This window comes from Pituophis catenifer, unplaced genomic scaffold, assembly GCF_029215685.1.
Source record: "Pituophis catenifer annectens isolate HBS135680 unplaced genomic scaffold, rPitCat1.0.hap2 SCAF_10, whole genome shotgun sequence".
Classification (NCBI taxonomy): Eukaryota; Metazoa; Chordata; class Lepidosauria; order Squamata; family Colubridae; genus Pituophis; species Pituophis catenifer.
The window spans coordinates 19,684,744-19,703,760 of NW_027256890.1; the positions used below are offsets into that span (position 1 = coordinate 19,684,744).

General features: G+C 46.7%; 2 protein-coding genes across 2 annotated transcripts; both read left to right on the top strand.

Moving 5' to 3' along the window:
- The first annotated feature begins 3,960 nt into the window (after positions 1-3,960).
- On the top strand, positions 3,961-7,671 carry CKS1B (CDC28 protein kinase regulatory subunit 1B). Its single transcript, XM_070950677.1, has 3 exons — positions 3,961-4,144; positions 5,110-5,237; positions 6,409-7,671. Exons 1-3 carry the CDS (start codon positions 4,086-4,088, stop codon positions 6,459-6,461), a joined length of 240 nt encoding a protein of 79 aa, XP_070806778.1. The 5' UTR covers positions 3,961-4,085; the 3' UTR covers positions 6,462-7,671.
- A 1,463-nt stretch (positions 7,672-9,134) lies between these two features.
- Positions 9,135-17,494, top strand: FLAD1 (flavin adenine dinucleotide synthetase 1). The gene is made up of 8 exons (XM_070950687.1): positions 9,135-9,151; positions 10,200-10,438; positions 11,205-11,967; positions 13,582-13,729; positions 14,453-14,551; positions 14,911-15,100; positions 15,599-15,672; positions 17,106-17,494. Exons 2-8 carry the CDS (start codon positions 10,337-10,339, stop codon positions 17,239-17,241), a joined length of 1,512 nt encoding a protein of 503 aa, XP_070806788.1. The 5' UTR covers positions 9,135-9,151; positions 10,200-10,336; the 3' UTR covers positions 17,242-17,494.
- Positions 17,495-19,017: the final 1,523 nt, after the last annotated feature.

The window sequence follows — 19,017 nt, forward strand, 5'->3', positions numbered from 1 at the left end:
AACTCCAAGACTCTGCAGGAATTTTTTTTTAAAAAAGGGGGGGGCTCAGCCACGGGGAAACCCACCCACCCACCCTCGGCCAAGGAATTTTAAGAAACCGGGGGTCCCAGAAATATGAGGAAGGGGGGGTAGATTGAGTAACAAGCCAATTTCAAATTAAAAAAAACCCCAGGCCCCGCATACTTGCGTGCCAACTACAAGGACAAGAAGGGGGAAAAAATAATAATAATAGAGATTTTATTGAACTTTTCTGGCTTTTCTGGTTTCTCTTTTTCTAAAAGGGGAGAGGGAAGAAAAGCAAAACTTAAAAAGAAAAAACTGACCTGCAAAAGAGGAGGATGTTTCGTCCCTTTTTTTTTCCCCTCTCCAGTTTTTTAGAAGGGATGAAATTTGAGAAGGCAAGAGCCCTCCTTCTTAAAGGGGGGAAGGGAACCAAGTTTGATGGGGAAGGGCCAGATTTGGGGGCTGCATTTGTCGCTTTTTTTAAAGGGGCAGCTGGAGAGCAAAAAAAAAAAGACAGTGGGAAGCATTTTTTTCTCTTTTTTTTTTTTTGCACAGAAAGTCTCACCCAACTTGGGTTGAGAAGAGTCTCCCGTTGGCGGAGGAGGCCACGTCCAAGGAGATGATGAATCAAGGTTTGGAAACTTAAGCCACGAAACCTGGCTTGAGTTACGAGCAGCAAGGCTTGGCTCCAGGGAAACAAGACAAAAAAAAAACCCAAAGAAAAGGGTGCAAATGTGATGTGGCTTGGCAAAATTGGACAGAAACTCTTCAGTTGGTTGGGGTGGAAAGAGGCAATAATTGGTTCTTAAGGGAGAGGAATCCTGCAGGCATTGGCATTGGATGGGGTGCAAAGTAGAAAACTGACGGATTTAGATCCACAATTTTGGGTTTTGAGGTCATTGACAAAAGCAAAAAAAAAAAATAACGATTGTGGGATTTTTTTCCCCCCCCAAAAGAAAAAGAAGCGAGAGGGAGAAAGGATAGCATATCCATTTGGATAGCGTTATCAAATTTAATAATAAGGAAATTAATCCTGGCCCCAAGCTTTGCAGTATATCAAGGCTTGTACCTATCCATTTAATAAATAATCCCGCCTCTCCTCCTTCCAATTTTGCAATATCGAGGCTTGCAAGCAAATCCATTCCATAAAAAAAGAAATCATCCAAACTTCGCAACTCTAGGCTTTTGCCTGGAGACAGACAGACACACCCAGCAAAGCGGGTTTTCTCAATGTTAAAAAACGGTTAGAATCGCAGATTATTTTCCGCCCCCCCCCCCCCAAAGCGGAGCCGGGGTTGTCCTTCGTCCTTGCTTGCCCCCCTTCGGGGTCCAGCACGTAGCCGCAGGGACAAAGCTGGAAGAAGAGCGCGCGGCGGCCCCTTTGCCCTGCGGAGAGGAGAAGCAAGAGGAGCCCTGGAAGGAACGAAGCAGTCGAGAAATAGCGCGGACGTCTCGGGCGCAGTCTTCCCTCTGGTCCGCCACCCGTTTTTGTTTTTTTTTTTGTTTGCTTGTTAAAAGTCGTATTTTGGAACGGATTTTTCCCTCTGGTCCGGCAATTCCCTTCCTTTCCTTCTTTTCTTCCCTCTTTCTCATTTCCCTTTCTTCCTTTTTTTCCCTTCCTTTCTCATTTTCCCCTTCCTTTCTAATTTCCCTTTTCCTTTCTCCCTTTCTTTCTTTTTGTTTATTTTTAAATTTGTATACCGCCCTTCTCTCTGAGTACTCAGGGCGGTGAACAGCCAAGTTAAAAGCATAAAAACTATGCTTTTCCCTCCTTTTCCTTTCTCATTTCCTCCTTTCTTCCTCCCTTTTTCCCTTCCTTTCTTCCTTCCTTCCCCCTTTTCTTCCCTTTCTCATTTCCCTTCCTTTCCAATTTTCTTTTCGTTCTCCCTCCCTTTTCCTTTCTTCCCTCTTTATTTCCCTTCCTTTCTCCCTTTCTCATTTCCTTTCCTTTCTTCCCCTCTCTCTCTCATTCCTCCCCTGGCCCCGTCGCGCAGGTTGGGGGACTGAAGGTCTGGCATCGTCAGTTTCTGAGTAAGAGATTAGTAACCCGCTTCGATTACAAAAAACAGGCTGAGCTGTTCAAGTCCGGCGGCGTTTCCTCGGAACACGAGGGGGGGGGGGGAAGAAGGGAGGGGAGCGGATCGGTTCCCCCCCCCCCACACTCCCCACCCCGATTTTCTGGAAAACCACCAGCGCTTTCGACACTCGGGTCTGGCTCCATTTGAGCCTCTTCACGGCGCGCCTCTCCTTAAAAGGCAAAGAAAGGGAGCCCCCCCCCCCCCGATATGCAGAGCCTCCAGCCACAGGGGCAGGCTATCTTTTCCGCACGAGGGCTTTGAGTAGCCATGTCCCAATCCTATCCCGCAAGGGGAGCGGTTTGCAAAATAAGGGGCTAATAATAAAAAAAAAAAACAGCGCAAATCAAATCAACGCCGCAAGGGCCTCCCTCGCAGGGCTGTTGTACAACCATAGAAAACCCTCCGCTTTCCTAGCTTCCCCGACGGCGGCGATCCACTAAAACGACCCGCGACTGGCCGACTATGCAGGGTTGCACGGTGCAATATGGATAAAAAAAAGTGGAAGTGGAACCCGTTCTTACCGGGGTGGCCGCACCATTGAGGGGGGAGGACTGCGGCTGCTCCGACGGCGCCTCTCCGACCAAAGTTCTGGGGCTCTTGGAAGCCTGCCCCGCCCGTTTTTCATCCCCCCCCCACCACCACCAATCGTTTCCGGGTTCGGTCCCGCCCTTGAAGGAGGGGCTCCCAGGTCACCGCCTTCCCCCCCACTTGCCTTTCCTACGCTTCCGGTAGTGCCCGTCTTGCCTTGGGACTCGTTTCCCCACTCCTCCCCGTGTCAACTGCGACCCTTTTATTTCCACAGGGATATTCTAGGGCGGGATAGACAGGGCGCTACGCGAGGGGGCGAATGAAAGACGACTACTACACAGTTTCGGTATTAAAGATATTCGTCGTAGTCTTCACATCGGTCCTCAGGCGACGAAGGAGAAATCTCCTCAGAAATGACTTCGCCGCTTTTCTCCTCGGCTCGGCGCGCTTTTGCCTCAGCTTCTTTCTTCAGCGCTTCACAGAGTCTTCCGACTTCAAGCTCTTCTTTCTTCTACGCGTCTTCTCTCTTCCAGCTCTTCGGCGGACTGACTGAAAGCGTCAGTCCCCGCTCCCTCCTTTTATACTTTCCCTCCAAAAGCAGCTCTGAAACCGATTGGTTAACGCGCCAACGGTCTGAACTTTTCATTGGCTCCTAGCACGGCTATTTTATAGGTTCCCCGCGGGGACTCAGGAGACCAATCAGCGTACAGACACACCTGGGGGAAATCTCCTCATTGGTTGAAATCCTTTACCTGAGACTCCCCTCTCGAACCCCTTTTTTCAATTTGATTGACACCCTAATTAAACAAATTTAATTTAAAATTTAAAATGTACAAATACATTTTTAATAAATAAATTTTAAAAACATATTAAATTAATTTTAAAAATAAAATTAATGGTTAATTTTAAACCAAGTCGGATATTTTTTTTTTTTAAAAAAGGATAAAACTTCATAAAATGTGAATATTATTGACTGTCTCCTGTTTCTCATCTCATTTATAACCAAAATGTATTGTTGGTCTCTGCCAGGATGATGGAATATGCGGCCTAAACAGGAAAAAATGGGACCTGTAGTCCCCTCTGACAAAAGTTGTGAGAACGGGACTGATGGGAGTTGTAGTTTGACAGACATAATGCTGGTAGGGGGGAAGGCTGAGGTAATTCCGAGCTCAGCCAATCAAGTCCCGCCACGTCTAACCGAAGCATCCGCCCCCTCCGGCCCTTCCGCCCAATCAGCGTCGAAGGCGGAGGCTTTTGAAAAGCGGCGGTTCGGGGGAACTAAGCGAGGGGAAAACCCGCGCGAGGCCGAGAAAGGGGCGCATGCGCAACAAAGGCGGGTGCCTCCCCCTTCCCGTCTTCTTCCAACTGGCGCCGGCCAGCTCGGGCCTTCGGGAGCCGCCGGGAAACGCCGAGCAGCGGCCGGACGGAGCGAGCCAGACGCCGCCGCCGCCCGCCCCGCCGTCGCCTTCCCCGATCATGACGCACAAGCAGATCTACTATTCGGATAAATACGACGATGAGGAATTCGAGTACCGGTGAGAAGGGGGCGGAGCCCGGCGTGACGGGCAGGCGCGGGGAGGCGGGGCTGGAGGTTTCCGCGACGACCGTACGTGAGGGGGCGGGGCTTGGGGAAAAGGGGGCGGGGCTCCGTCGGGGGGCGGGGTTTTGGAGGCTGCTGGAGCATTATTATTCTAGTATTTTTTGCCTTTTTTGGGGGGGGGTTTCGACTTTTGTTATTCAAGAAACGATGTATATTTTTTTTTAAAAAATCTATTATTTATATTTATAAAAAAGAAATTAAAATAGAGGCTCCCGAAAGAAGCCAAAAAAATAAAAACTTTTTTACAATAGAAAAAAATAATAATAATAAGCTGCATTAAAAAAAATCATGCATTGTCGTTTTAGCCTTTTTTTAAAAAAAAAAGGAAAAAGGGGAAAAAATCCTAATTTTTGCAGGATCTCCTAGAGTCGGGCCGTCGATAAGTTTAAATGAATGAACACAATTAGGTTATTTTATCTCATTTTAATGCTGACTTCCTTTTTTTTTTGTGTGTAATCTCGACTTTTGATTGGCTTATCGATGGATCACCCCACCCTCCTTGCTTCGAACTCTTTTAAAAAAAATCTAGGAGACTGTAAAAAATCCTTTTCTCCCTCCAAAAAAAAACAAAAAACCCCCAGCCATCGTTTGTTTGGCAATGATTTGGACTCCGCCTCCCATGGTTCCCAGCCTTCGGCTGGAGCTGATGGGAGTGGAGGCGTGAGAGCCCTTGACAGCAAGTCCGGCTAAGATCGGACGGGATTCGGGAAGGAGACTCCACAAAGAGACTTCCCAGCAAGTTAAGAAGTTCTGGATAAGTTTGGTGGGACTACAACTCCCATCACTCTGTAGGCGGGCTTTGCCTCTCTTCCTCTTTGACAGCCCCGGGGTGAGATTTTGTAGATTGGACTGGTGTTTATTGACCTCTTCCTCCCCTCTCCTGCCCGGTTTTTCTTGCAGGCACGTCATGCTTCCCAAAGACATCGCCAAGCTGGTCCCCAAAACTCATCTAATGTCCGAATCGGAGTGGCGCAACCTGGGCGTCCAACAGAGCCAGGGCTGGGTCCATTACATGATCCACGAACCAGGTAGGGCGAAACCTATCTGCCGCTTGGATCTTAAGGTTCTCAATGCAAAGTATCAAGGTCGAGCATCAATTTCAATTAGTATCCTCCTCTTCTTAATAAGGTTTAAAAAGCCCTTGGCCACCAATGGCCACCGAGTTGACTTGAATCATCCCTTAAAGAGCCAGTTTGGTCTTGTGGTTAAAACACCAGGCTAGAAAGCAGGAGACAATGAGTTCTAGTTTCGCCTTAGATGTGAAAGCCAGCTGGGTGACTTTGGGCCAATCACCAGGAGACGGTGAGTTCTAGTCCCACCTTAGGCACGAAAGCCAGCTGGGTGACTTTGGGCCAATCACCAGGAGACGGTGAGTTCTAGTCCCGCGTTAGCCATGAAAGCCGGCTGGGTGACTTTGGGCCAATCAGCAGGAGACTGGGAGTTCTAGTCCCACCTTAGGCACGAAAGCCAGCTGGGTGACTTTGGGCCAATCAGCAGGAGACTGGGAGTTCTAGTCCCACCTTAGGCACGAAAGCCAGCTGGGTGACTTTGGGCCAATCACCAGGTGACAGTGAGTTCCAGTCCCACCTTAGGCACGAAAGCCAGCTGGGTGACTTTGGGCCAATCAGCAGGAGACTGGGAGTTCTAGTTTGGCCTTAGATATGAAAGCGAGCTGGGTGACTTTGGGCCAATCACCAGGAGACGGTGAGTTCTAGTCCCACTTTAGGCCCGAAAGCCAGCTGGGTGACTTTGAGCCAATCACCAGGAGACAGTGAGTTCTAGTCCTGCTTCAGGCATGAAAGCTGGCTGGGTGACTTTGGGCCAATCACCAGGAGACTGGGAGTTCTAGTCCCGCCTTAGGCCCAAAAATTGGGTGACTTTGGAGCGGTCACCCTCAGCTGAGCCTACGTCACAGGATGGTGGTTGTTGGGGAAAACAGGGATATGTTTGCCGTCTTGATTTCTTTTAAAAAATAAAACCGGCGGGATGCAAATAAATAAAAATAAATTATTCCAAACTCGGCTTTTCCCAGCAATGACGCAATCTTGGATCGCTCCGTCATTCAAAATCTGATTATTTTCTGAATCTTTCCCCTCCACATAAAAACTGATCTGAGGGATTTGATGAACCGCTTTCCTTCTGGAGGAAAAATCCGAGTTCTCGGGATCTTTTTCAAGTGCCGTTTCTTTCCCTTTCCAGAGCCACACATCCTTCTCTTCCGAAGACCGTTGCCGAAGAAAGTCGAAAAATGACAACACATCCTCCGTCGTCTTCTGTGTTTTCGATAGAAGCACCTTTTTGGGAGAACAGTTGGGGTTCTTTTATCTCTGTCGTAAAATTCCGAGAAACATTTTCAAGATGCCGGTCCCAGAAAATACCACTCGACGTAAACAAGCAGCCAAGAAAAACTGGTTTTGCCTCCGATATTTTATCTGGCCGAAGCCATCTTCAAGAACCGATAACAACTTGACTTTTTTAAAAAATGTTTTTTTTATACTGGCTGAAAGCTTGGCCCGCCTCAGGGGCCTAAATCGTGGTGTTTTTTTTTTTAAATCCCTGGTCATGCAAAACTTTGTTCTGCTCCGTTGTTCTTAAAACGTGCCTTTCCTTTTTAATCTCATATTTCAACTTCTGCTTTAGAGCTTTTAATATGATTAACTTTTGATATGGTTGTTCTTTGGGCTGGGTTAATAAAAGGGTCACCGTTTGTCAAGGATCATTTCTCCCTTCGGGTACCCCAATTCGGTCGCGGTTTTCTACATGGCTTAATCTAATGTAACTTGGAGATTGGAATCTGTTGGTGGAAGGAGGAATGGTGTCACAGATTAACTGAAAATTAGGAGAAAAATAACAGAACGGTCGATGTAGCTACACTGGGTTCAAACAACAAATTTGAAGGCCACTGGCGTGAAGGATTAAAATTCAACCAGGTTGACTCCCAAGGAAAGCCAGTCAGGACTTTAAACTTTGATCCTTGATCTCTTTTTAAGAAAAAAATCAATAAAAATTGGCAATATTTAAGCTTTGGGTTCAATGGACAAATGCAGCAACTTTGTGTAGTTACATCCATGTTGTAACCCGATTTATGAGTCAGTATATAACCTATTGTACCAAGAAATATTATATATATATTCTTGTTTTCCTTGTGCTTATTTCTGTTTTTAAGTTTTCTTTCAGAGCCTTTATTTTATTTTATTTTTTTTAATCTTTATTGATGGAACTGCTTTCTGCGTTACTTGCATTACGCTGGAACACATTTTCCTAAAAGATTGTTTTAACTGCAGTTTAATTGTGTTGTGTGTTTATTATGTTACCTGGGGGTAGGGATGGTTTTAAAAGCAAGGTGTGTAAAGAGCTGAACTCGCACGAGTAACCTAAAGCTTAATTAATTGTTTGATTTTCTTTTGACCGACCGATCCGAAGATTCCTTTCCTCTCCTGATCTGATCCGAATAAAGATTGTTTATACGGGATTTGGGTCCGTTTATTTTGGCTGATCGATCCGGTGCTTTCGAAAGCGATCCGTAAGGGGGGGAATCTAGGCTACTTTTCCAATCCTTGGACTCCGTGTAGTGTAAATAATGTAGGGTTGTGTGTAATAACGTTGGGGTGTTTGTGTAAAGCCTCACATGTGCAATCCAGGGAAAAAGATCAGCCTCCTTGGCAGATTTAAAATTTTTAAAAATAGCGGAGCATAAAAGGAAAGATGGCTGGAGAGGGAAGAGGAGTTTTTTCATTCCCTACCATTCCCTTCTTTTCATCCATTTGCTTCCTTCCCTTCCATCTTTTCCTTCCCTTTCTTCCCTTTCCTTCCTTTCCCTTGCCGTCTTCATCCATTTACTTCCTTCCCTTTTCCCTTCCCTTCATCCATTTACTCCCATCTTTCCTTTTCTTCCTTTCCCTTCCCTTCATCCGTTTACTTCCATCTTTCCCTTCCATTTCTTCCCTTTTCCCTTCCCCTCATCCATTTACTCCCATCTTTCCTTTTCTTCCTTTTCCTTCCCTTCATCCGTTTACTTCCATCTTTCCCTTCCATTTCTTCCCTTTTCCCTTCCCCTCATCCATTTACTCCCATCTTTCCTTTTCCTTCCCTTCATCCGTTTACTTCCTTCCCTTTTCTTTCTCTTCCTTTACTTCCTTCCCTTCATCCATTTATTTACTTCCTTCCATCTTTCCCTTCCATTCTTCCCTTTTTTTCCCTTTCCTTCATTTATTCCCTTCCATCTTTCCTTCCTTTCCCTTCCCCATCCATTTACTTCCTTCCTTTCCTTTCCTTCCTCCCCTTCATCCATTTACTTCCTTCCTTCCATCTTTCCCTTCCATTTACTCCCATCGTTCCCTTCCTTTCCTTCCTTTCCTTTCCTTTCTTCATCCATTTACTTCTTTCCCATGCCTTTCTTTTCTTACTAGCCAAGTGGGATTGGACGCCCCAAGGATTTCTCTCTGCCAAGCCAGCTTTAAGCAGAAATGACAGTTTCCAACATTGCACATAATCCAGAAAGTGGGTGGCTTGAGTCACTCAGCCAAATGTCACGAGGATGCAATATATATATATTACCCAATATTATATATTATATTTTATATATATATAAAATATAATGTATAATATTATATTATATATTATTTTATTTTATATATTATTTTATTTTATTTTATATATAATATAATATTTTATATATATTAAAAAAAAAAAAACCCAAAGAACCTTTTGCAAATAACTCCTTTATACAAGGCAGGGCCAGGAGGCATGATGGGAAATGTAGTTTCCCGGGGCCTAGAGCGTCGCTCTCTTTGCAACGCCGCCCGCTCCTGTTGGCCAATCCGCGTTTCTTCCGCTCCCCGCTCGACCAATAGCAAGCGAGGCAGGCGGGGCTGGTAAGAAGCAGCAGCCAATGCGCGGGCGGTAGGCGGAGCTCCCGGGCAGTTGCTTGAACAAGGCTTGGGTAAGTCGGGGGTGCGTGGGAATTCCCCGGGTCTTGCTTGAAATGGTATCTCCCACCTTGTCGGTTTGGGGGAAAAAGGGGGCTCCTGAGCATGGGCAGAGTGTCAAAGACCCAAGGAAGTGAAAGCAGCTCTCTTTTAGGGTTGCTTAAAGCCTTAAACTATTATAGGATGAATCATGGTCTTGGGAAATAGTCCCTGGATGGCTCAATCCTTGTTTTAATGTCTCAGTGTAGCTGGAATAGATAAATAAATGCGGATTTATTCCTGAAAAGGGTGCAAATTAATCCACAATTTAGGAAGCTGATTTGAATGGATTCATTCAATCAATGAAAGGGATGGAAGCCAGTCAATTTAATTCCATTTTAAGGTGCCTGCATCTACGACGCGTTAGATACCTTCGTTAGTAACAGGAACAGAGTTGGAAGGGGGGACCTTGGAGGTCATCTAGTCCAACCCCCTGCTCGCGCACGAGAACCGTACTAGGGGTTTCGAACCGCCGAACTGCCGACCTTTCCGATCGACAAGCTCGGCGGTCTTAGCCACCGAATCGGTCGGTACTTCCAAAGCGAGGAAAATAATCCTAAATAAAGTAGTATCAACCAGCCAGAACAAACCTGTGAGGTCCTTGGTGATTTTCTTGCAGACGTTTTATGACCAAACTAGGTAACGGCATCAAGGGTAGACTGGAGGTGGGTTTTATGAAAAGGAGGAGGAGGAGGAGGAAAACACATGAAGTCCATGGTACTCTCTGAAGCTTGTTTTCTTGCAGACGTTTCCTGACCCAACTAGGTAACATCTTCAGTCTCATACAGAGGAAACAACACTCCTTTCTAACTGATAATATTACCTAGCTAGGTCAGGAAACATCTGCAAGGAAACCGCCGAACTCAGAGAGCACCGAAGGTCCCAAATTTCAACCCCGAGCTACAAATACTCTCCTTTATTTAAAGTAATAATAATCCTACAAGAATTTTTTTTTTTAAAAAAAAAATACCTGCAATCATAGGACTCGTCAGAGACGTATTAATTTCCGAAGGGGTTTTGCAGGTAACGCAGCTTCAGAAACTCCTCCGAAGTGACATTTCGAACTGGCAGCTTTCAAGGGACGGTCGCTCCTGCGCTGGGAACTTTGGCTCTGCAGGAACGTTGTGCACGCCGGAGAGCCCAGGCGGTGTCTGCAAACCATGACTGAGGTGGATGGGGAGACGCCGAAAGACAGAGGGGGCCGCCCCCAATCTGCAGCCGTGACCGCTGGCATCATCGTCATCGGCGACGAGATCTTAAAGGTAGGTGATCCTTCGCGCCTCGGCGTACGCTTTGGGGAAATTGAGGCAGCTTCGATTGGAGAATTAATCTATTTTTTTTCCCCCCAATAAATTCAACCTGGCGATATTCAGAGTCATTCATTTCCTCCATTTATATCTTGCTTTTTGCATTAACGTTTTTCTTCTATATTTATTCATATTTTTGCATTTTGCAGTTCGATCCTAGGTAGAGATTTCTCTGTCTCTGGGCACACTGAGAATATATCTGCTGAACAAGATGTCAGCGCTTCAACGCTGGCATAGAGAGAGAGAGAGAGAGAGAGATAAGCTCTGAACTTTTGCCTGCTAAATCCCTTTGAAGTCGGGTTGTCGTGGAAATGAAGAGGGGGGGAACATTCCTGGGAAATGACGAGAAAAAGAAGTCTGAAGAATGACTTGGAAGGCAGCCAATGAGAAGCAGAGATTTGGGGATCGGAAAGGGAGGGATTGGGGGGCAAAAGGTCAGTCTTGTCCGCATCGAGTCATGATCCGGTGGCTGTGCTCAATTAAAGAAAAGATTTCCGTAAAGATTGGCAGTGTTGGAAATTCATTTATTTTGAGATAGCATCGAAGTCTGACACAAAACTCTTCATTGGCGACAGGAAAAGCATCCGGCCATTTTTGCTTGCTCCATTCAGTTGCTCAGATTCCACCCCGCAAGGGATTATGGAGTCGTTAACTGATGATGATGATCTTCGACTAAAGATTATCCTTTTAATAATATCTCTCCTTTTTTGCCTTTTTTCAGGGATTCACGCAAGATACCAATTCTTTTTTCATGTGCCGGAAACTCCGCTCGCTGGGGGTGAAGGTAGCCAAGATCTCCGTCATGCCCGACGAGGTGGAGGCCATAGCCACCGAGGTGAAGTCTTTCGCAGATAGGTTCACCTACGTCTTGACGTCAGGCGGCATCGGTCCCACGCACGATGACGTCACCTTTGAAGCGGTCGCAAAAGCCTTCGGGGAGAAAATCCGACCCCATCCCGAGATGGTGAAACTCGTCCAGAAATTTTTCGGCCACCAATCCAAGCCCGAAAGCCCTAAAATGAAGCTGGCTTGCATCCCCGAATCGTCTCTTCTCAATTACGGGGTGGACGACAAGACGGGACGTACCTTCCCGTATCCCCTGATCAGCGTCCGGAACGTCTACATTTTCCCCGGGATCCCCTCGTTGATGAAACGGGCCCTGGATGGTCTCGAATATCTTTTCCGAAACGAGAAGACTCAGTTTTACACCCGGGAGATCTACGTAAACGTTGAAGAAACTCGGATCGCTTCGGTGCTTAACGAAGCGAACGCCAAATTCTGGCCTCGCACCAACCTGGGCTCGTACCCGGATTGGGTCAGCAACTACCACCGAGTGAAGCTGATCCTGGACTCGGACTCGGAGACGGATCTGGACGAGATGCACGCTTACCTGATGGAGAACTTACCCCAAGGGGTGGTGGTGCCTTTGATAGCCGATCCCGTCTCCCGGGCCGCTACGGATGTCTACGGATTGGCTGAGTCCGGTAGGTAGCCTCGTCCGCCGTATGGATTATCTCGAGTCTGATAAGTTACCCTATCCGCCCATATGGATGTTGTTGTTTTTTTAAACGGGAGGACCAGTCAACTAGAGTTGGTATCTAACTACAAGTCCCATTCCTCAGTACATCTATGCTAGAAGATACAGATGGTCCTTGACTTACGACATTTCGTTTAGCAAGCATGCAAAGTTATGACAGCGCCGAAGAAAGTGATTTACAGCCCGTCCTTCCAATTACAATCATCACAGCATCCCTGAAGTCATGTGATGGCGATCCAGTGTTTAGCAACTGTCTCCCACTATCCCTATCCCTATCCCTATGCGCAGAAGGGAAATATATCTATCTATCTATCTATCTATCTATCTATCTATCTATCTATCTATCTATCATCTCTCTCTCTCTCCCTCTCTCTCTCTCTCATCTATCTATCTGTCTCTATCATCTCTCTCTCTCATCTCTCTCTAATCTCTCTATATCTATCTCTCTATATATTTATCTCTAATCTATCTCTCTCTAATCTCTCTCCATCTCTATTTATATCTATCTCTAATCTACCTATCTATATCTCACTCTATCTCTCTATATCTCTATCTCTCTCCAATCTATCTCTATTTATATCTCTCTAATTATCTATCTCTATCTATCTCTAATCTATATCTATCTCTAATCTATCTCTAATCTATATATCTCTATATCTATCTATCTCTATCTTTAATCTATATCTATCTCACTCTAATCTCTCTCTCTCTATTTCTAATTATATCTACCTATCTATCTCTAATTTATATCTATCTCTAATCTATATCTCTAATCTCTCTATCTCTCTCTAATCTCTCTCCATCTCTATTTATATCTCTCTAATCTACCTATCTATATCTCACTATCTCTATATCTCTATCTCTCTCCAATCTATCTCTATTTATATCTATCTCTAATTATCTATATCTATCTATCTCTAATCTATATCTGTCTCTATCTCTAATCTATATATCTCTCTAATCTATATCTCTATCTTTAATCTATATCTATCTCACTCTAATCTATCTCTATCTATCTCTCTATCTATCTCTAATTATCTATATCTATCTCTAGCTTTAATCTATATCTCTATCTTTAATCTATATCTATCTCACTCTAATCTCTCTCTCTATTTCTAATTATATCTACCTATCTATCTCTAATTTATATCTATCTATCTCTAATCTATCTCTAATTTATATCTATCTATCTCTAATCTATATCTATATATCTAATCTATCTATAATATATCTCTATCTATCTATCTATCTATCTATCTATCTATCTATCTAAGCAAAGTCTACAAGAAAGGCAACAGTCACGTGATGTCTCGTTTAATGGCTGCGGTGATTCATTTATCGACCATGGCAAAAAAAAAAAAAGTAGTTGTGAAATCGGGCGTGGCCACGTTTAACAGCTCATTTAAACGCTTCACCGCTTAAAAGACAGGTTTTCCAGTCTCCATGGCGGTCATAAGTCGAGGACTGTTTGTATAGATCAGCTACCCAAGAGGCCCCTGGATTTCCAGCCTTGTCAGTCACGATTTTGCTCACCATACCTCCTTTTCCTCCTAACCTGCAGGTTCTCCTCTTGGCCAGAAGGTGGCAGCGTCGCTCAGGACCATCGAGGAAAGCTTGGATAATTACAGCGTCTCCAAAATTTGCGTTGGGTTTAACGGCGGGAAGGACTGCACCGCCTTGTTACACCTTTCTTACGCCGCCGTGCAGAGGTGCCTCGTTTTCGACACCGCTTTGGCAACCTCACACAGTGTTACAAAACCAGCCTCTCACATAGTCGCACTTAAAAAAAAATTTTTTTTTTTAATTTTGCTACTTTTTAAAAAGGAGATGCATTGTTTCTAGTCCTCATTGTTGACTTCCAGGCCTCTATTCCCTTGCCAAGCTCCCAAGTTCAGTCTTTTGCTTGGAGAGCTTAATCCAGGTCGTTAAAAGTGTCGGCACAGGTAGTCCTCGATTTACGACCATTCGTTTAGTGACCGAAGTTACGACGGCACTGAACAAACAATGAGATTTACGACCGTTTCTCACACTTGGTAAGGTGGTAAGATGAGGCAAAACTCGCTTCACAAATGTCTCATTCGGCAACAGAAATTTTGGGGCTCAATTGCGGTTGTAAGTCCGGGGACTGCCTGTATTCGGCCTGCCTTCTCTACCCAATTTGGTGTGTAAACCTGGTGGATTAACGTCCCCCAACACCTGGGGATGATGGGTGTTGTTATCCACCTTTAGCGATAGGAGAACCTACAGCTGGCCCAGGTTACAACTCTCATCCCGATGCTCAAAGCTACAGTCCTCAACTTATGACAATTCATTTAGCGACCGTCCAAATGAGTTGTCCGGGATTAGAGGCACCTTGAAAAGCCAAGCTATCTCAAGAGAGAGGCTATTGCTCATTTTTCCTTTTTTTAAAACCATTTTTCGCTTCTCGGCAGGCGATATCCAGAGAAGTTGGAACAGCTGCAAGCTCTGTACATCCGTACGGTTCTTCCTTTCCCGGAGATGGAAGAATTTATTCAAGTTACAGCTCAGAGGTAGGCACCAACCCTTCCTTTTGGTGATGCCACATCAGGGAAAGTCTTCTGCCGCCTTGATTTTCATCCCAAAGCCAGCTGGGTTGGAAAAATCAATGCAAAATTTGATTTGTGCCAGCCACTTTCTCCTAGCCCTAAAAAAGAAGCAATGGCAAAAGCCCTTCTTGGGGAAAAATAAATAAATAAAACGACTGGGACTCATTCAAGAATCGGACGCAATTTTTTAAATATATATATATATATATGGTCCATTCATCCCACCTGTCAACAAGCCCAGTGTGGGGGAGCGGATTCGAAACACGGATTCGTGCAGAATTTGAGGATTTCCCTTTTTAATCTTCCCACGTTTTTTCCGGCAGGTACAAGCTTCACATTCGTGTGGTCCATGGGAACATCAAAGAAGCTCTGGGGATCCTGAAGGGTCAGCAGCCGGATGTGGAGGCCGTGTTGATGGGCACCCGCCGGACAGACCCCTACTCCTGCTCCTTGAAGCCCTTCTGCATGACGGACGCAGAATGGCCGCAGTACATGCGGGTCAACCCTCTGCTGGTGAGCCCTGCTTTGACGGCTCTTTTAATAGACTTTAAAAAAAAAAATCCATTAAAATTTGCTAGTTTAATTTTCAATTTGAATAGGCGCTTTTCATTTTCGTTTCACTTTTCAAAAACCAAATATTGCAGGCGGTCCTCATCGGAGCCCGCTAATTCCCTGACTGTCTCGCCGCGACGTCAAACCGGAAGGCATGAGTCGACGGCGGATTGTACGACCGTGTTTGCCACGGTTGGGTTAGCGAATCGCAGGGTTGTTAAATGAATCCAATCCCCCCCCGCCCCGTGGACTTGACTTGTTTTGAAGCTGACTGGGAAGGGCTCAAAAGGGGAATCGCGTGACACACACACACACACACCGCCGAGATGCTGCGACAGTCATAAATACGAGCCGGTTGCCCAGTGCTTGCATTTGCTGCGAAGGTTGTAAGAGCGAGAGGTGTCAAATATCCCTTAATTCTCTCTCTTTTTTTTCTCCCCTTTCTTGATTGGTGCCTAGGACTGGACTTACCACGATATATGGAGTTTCCTTCGCAGCCTTTATATCCCTTACTGCATTCTGTACGACAAGGGGTGAGTGCGCTAATGTCTTGAATTTTTATCTAATTCAGGAGGGAAAAAATGTCTTTACAGGTGTATTTGCAGTAGGACAGTGATGGCTAACCTTTTTGCCATCGCGTGCCAGGAGCGGGGGAGAGCAGGGAGAGGTCGCGCACACATGTGCCCACACCCATAATCCATAATTCTATGCGTACACTAGAAGTTGGCAAACGGGCCGTTTCTGAACCTCCTGGGGGATGGGGAAGGCTGTTTTTGCCCTCCCCAGACTCCTAGAAAGGCTCTGGGGACAGCAAAAAACGGGCCTTCCGATCCCACCGGAAGTTGGCAAATGGGCCGTTTTCGGCCTCTGGAGGGCCTCTGTGGGGAGGGTGTGTGTGAGGAAGGCTGTTTCGCCCTCCCCAGACTCCTAGAAAGGCTCTGGAGCCTGGGGACAGCAAAAAACCGGCCTTCCGATCCCACCGGAAGTTGGTAAAGGGGCCGTTTTTGGCTTCTGGAGAGCCTTCTGGGGAGTGGGGAAGGCTGTTTTTTGCCCTCCCCAGACTCCTAGAAAGGCTCTGGAGCCTGGGGACAGCAAAAAATGAGCCTTCCCCACCCCCCCCGAGGCCCTCTGGAGGCAGGAAACAGCCTGTTTCCCTACTTCTGGTGGGCCCAGGAGGCCTGAAAATCAGATGCGTGCGCCAGAGCTGAGCTCACATGCCCACTGATATGGCTACGCATGCAACCTGTGGCACACGTGCCATAGGTTCACCATCACGGCACTAGGAAATATTCCAGGAAGCTTTTAAAAGGCCAGACAGATTTAAAATTTGAGGGTAGGAGGGAGAAGAGAGAGAGAGAGAGAGAGAAGTGATTTAGGACTCTGTAATCCCTTCCGGGGTAGAGCCTGACTGGAGCTGAGTGTTTTACTGGCCGGATGCCTTTCCTGTTGCCAGGGCGGAGTTTTGTTCAGCAGATAATATTCTCATCGTGCCCAGAGAGAGAAATATCTGCCTCTAACCTAGGATCGAACTCACAGCCGCCGGATTGTGAGGCCAGAGCTCCACCTCTAAGCCACCGCACCACTCTCAGCATTTCTATGACGGCGGGTTTAAAATTCACACGCTTGGCAACTGACTCATATTTATGACGGGCGCAGTTTCCGGGCTCACGCGATCCCCTTTTGCGACCTTCTGACAGGCCAGAAGCTGGATTCGCTTAACAACCGTCTTCCTTCCTTAACACCCGCAGCAACTCCCTTAACAACGGTGGCAAGGAAGGCCGTAAAATGAGGCAAAACTCGCTTTGGCGACTATCTCGCTTAGCGATGGAAATTTGGGGCTCAATGTTGGCCATAAGTCGAGGACCGCTTGTACTGTATATCATGAGGTTGATTAGCCCTGGATTGAAAATGTGAGGGGATGTTTGTTTGTTTGTTTGTTTTCATGCTGGCTTCACGTATTCGGCAGTTACACCTCGCTGGGTAGCATGACCAACACGCGAAAAAACCAAGCTTTGCGTTACACAAACGCACAAGGCCAGGAGTCCTACCGGCCGGCTTACGAGTTGGAAGACGAAAAAGAAGAACGCATCTCTCGCCATTGAAGATCGCGCCTCTAGCCGGCAATGCTGGTTTAAGCAAGACCCCGGAGGGGACGAAGTAACTTTTCAAAGAAGGTTTTATCAAGTGTCATAAAATGGAATGCACGGATGAGAGCCATCCTTGGATTGGTTTATCCCAGGGATCTGCAACCTTAAATATTCAAAGAGCCATTTGGACCCGTTTCACCACAGAAAAGAAAACACCGGAAGTCACAAAAACCCTTCCCGTACCTGACTATTTCTTGATCGGCCACAAAACTAGCATATGTAGTTGAATTAAACGTTCTGTTTTCTTCTGAAACTTTTCTTTTCTTGGATTTATCCATGGTTGGCCTACCAGGGGTTGAAAAGCTCAATAAATCGTGTGCCGGCGGGTGTCACACATTGGCGGTTTTGACGCATATTTTGAGTGACAGGGAGCCGCAGCAGAGGGGTGAAAGAGCCACATGCGGCTCCAGAGCTGCAGGTTGCTGACTCCTGATCTAGTTAGTCCTGTTGGCATCTTTCGAACTGATCTTACGCCACAAATAAACCGTGTTTCTGATATTCTCCGTTTTCTGTATTGGAATAAAAAAATAGGGTTGTTTTTTTTTTCCCCTCCAATTCTCACCGGCCTTCCCTTGTCCTCATTTTAATATGATTGAAGCAAGTCAAAAGGATGATGATGATGATGATGATGATTATTATTATTATTATTATTATTATTATTATTATTATAAACAAAATTACGTAGGGGAATAAAATTATGTAACCAGTGGTTTTTACTAAACCTACAGCTGTTCTCGGAACCAAAAAAGGATGATCTGAATTCTTAGCCGGAGCTGTTTTTCCTCATCATCCTTGGCAATTTTTCAGCGGGCTGTGGACTTCCAACTCCCAGAATTCAAACACCTCCCCCCCCCGCCTCCCAATCCACCCCAGCCGAGGGAGATATGGAAGCAGAGAGAGCCTCCCTGTCCAAGAGCAGTCTACCTGGGTCAGGAAGGGCAGGCGATCTCAGGCGCCCCGCAAGGGAGGCCGGCTCGCGGCTGTTGGAAACAGGATGGCTGGGTTTCCTTTTGAGCTTCTCGGTTCACTCTCTCTCTCTCTCCCCCCACCCTCCTCCCCAAGCCCCCCCCTCCATCCCGGCCCCATGGCAAAGCCGCTTCCCCATTCCTGACTCCGGCGTCCCGGCTCCTCTTGTCTCGGTTTTTTCTTGTTTTTTTCTTTTTTGCAAGCAGTTTCCTGCTTCTCTTGATAAGATCCTGTCCGCCTCCATCCAAGCGCAGCTCGACTGGGGCCGGCGCCAGGGGTCACCCCGTGGCCAGCACTCCCCACTCCCACCCCCGGCTGCTCAGAACCGAGCCAGGCTGGGGAGTCCCTCCCCTCCTGCTGCCCCCCAAAGCCAGCTTTTCTGTTTTTTTGGAGAGCTGGGGCGCAGAGCGCACGCAGAGGGGAAGGGCAATTCATTCCCTTCGAGATGCTGGTTTTGGCAAGGGGGGGGTTCCCACTTCCCTCCCCTCCTACCCCCCCCCCAAGAGCCAGCTTTCTCCGAGGCGGGGCGGGGCGGGGGGCTCAGATCAGATCTGGGTGGGTGGCACTCCTTTTTGGATGCTCCGGGGCGCGCCGTGCGTTTTGGAGAGCTAGGGCGCAGAGCGCACTCAGGAGAAGGGCAATTTGAGATGCTGGCTTTGGGCAAAGTTGGGGTGGGGTGGGGTGGGGACTCCGGCTTCCCTCCCCTCCTGCCCCCAAGAGCCAGCTTTCTCCGGGTGGGGTGGGGGGAAAGGGGGTGTTCAGATC

Bases quoted from the DNA above. Each gene is read 5' to 3' on its own strand.
- CKS1B (XM_070950677.1), top strand. From the start codon at position 4,086: ATGACGCACAAGCAGATCTACTATTCGGATAAATACGACGATGAGGAA. The intron at 4,145-5,109 runs GTGAGAAGGGGG...TTTTTCTTGCAG, and splicing joins GATGAGGAATTCGAGTACCG to GCACGTCATGCTTCCCAAAG. The intron at 5,238-6,408 runs GTAGGGCGAAAC...TTCCCTTTCCAG, and splicing joins TTACATGATCCACGAACCAG to AGCCACACATCCTTCTCTTC.
- FLAD1 (XM_070950687.1), top strand. From the start codon at position 10,337: ATGACTGAGGTGGATGGGGAGACGCCGAAAGACAGAGGGGGCCGCCCC. The intron at 10,439-11,204 runs GTAGGTGATCCT...GCCTTTTTTCAG, and splicing joins TCGGCGACGAGATCTTAAAG to GGATTCACGCAAGATACCAA. The intron at 15,673-17,105 runs GTGAGTGCGCTA...CGTATTCGGCAG, and splicing joins TGCATTCTGTACGACAAGGG to TTACACCTCGCTGGGTAGCA.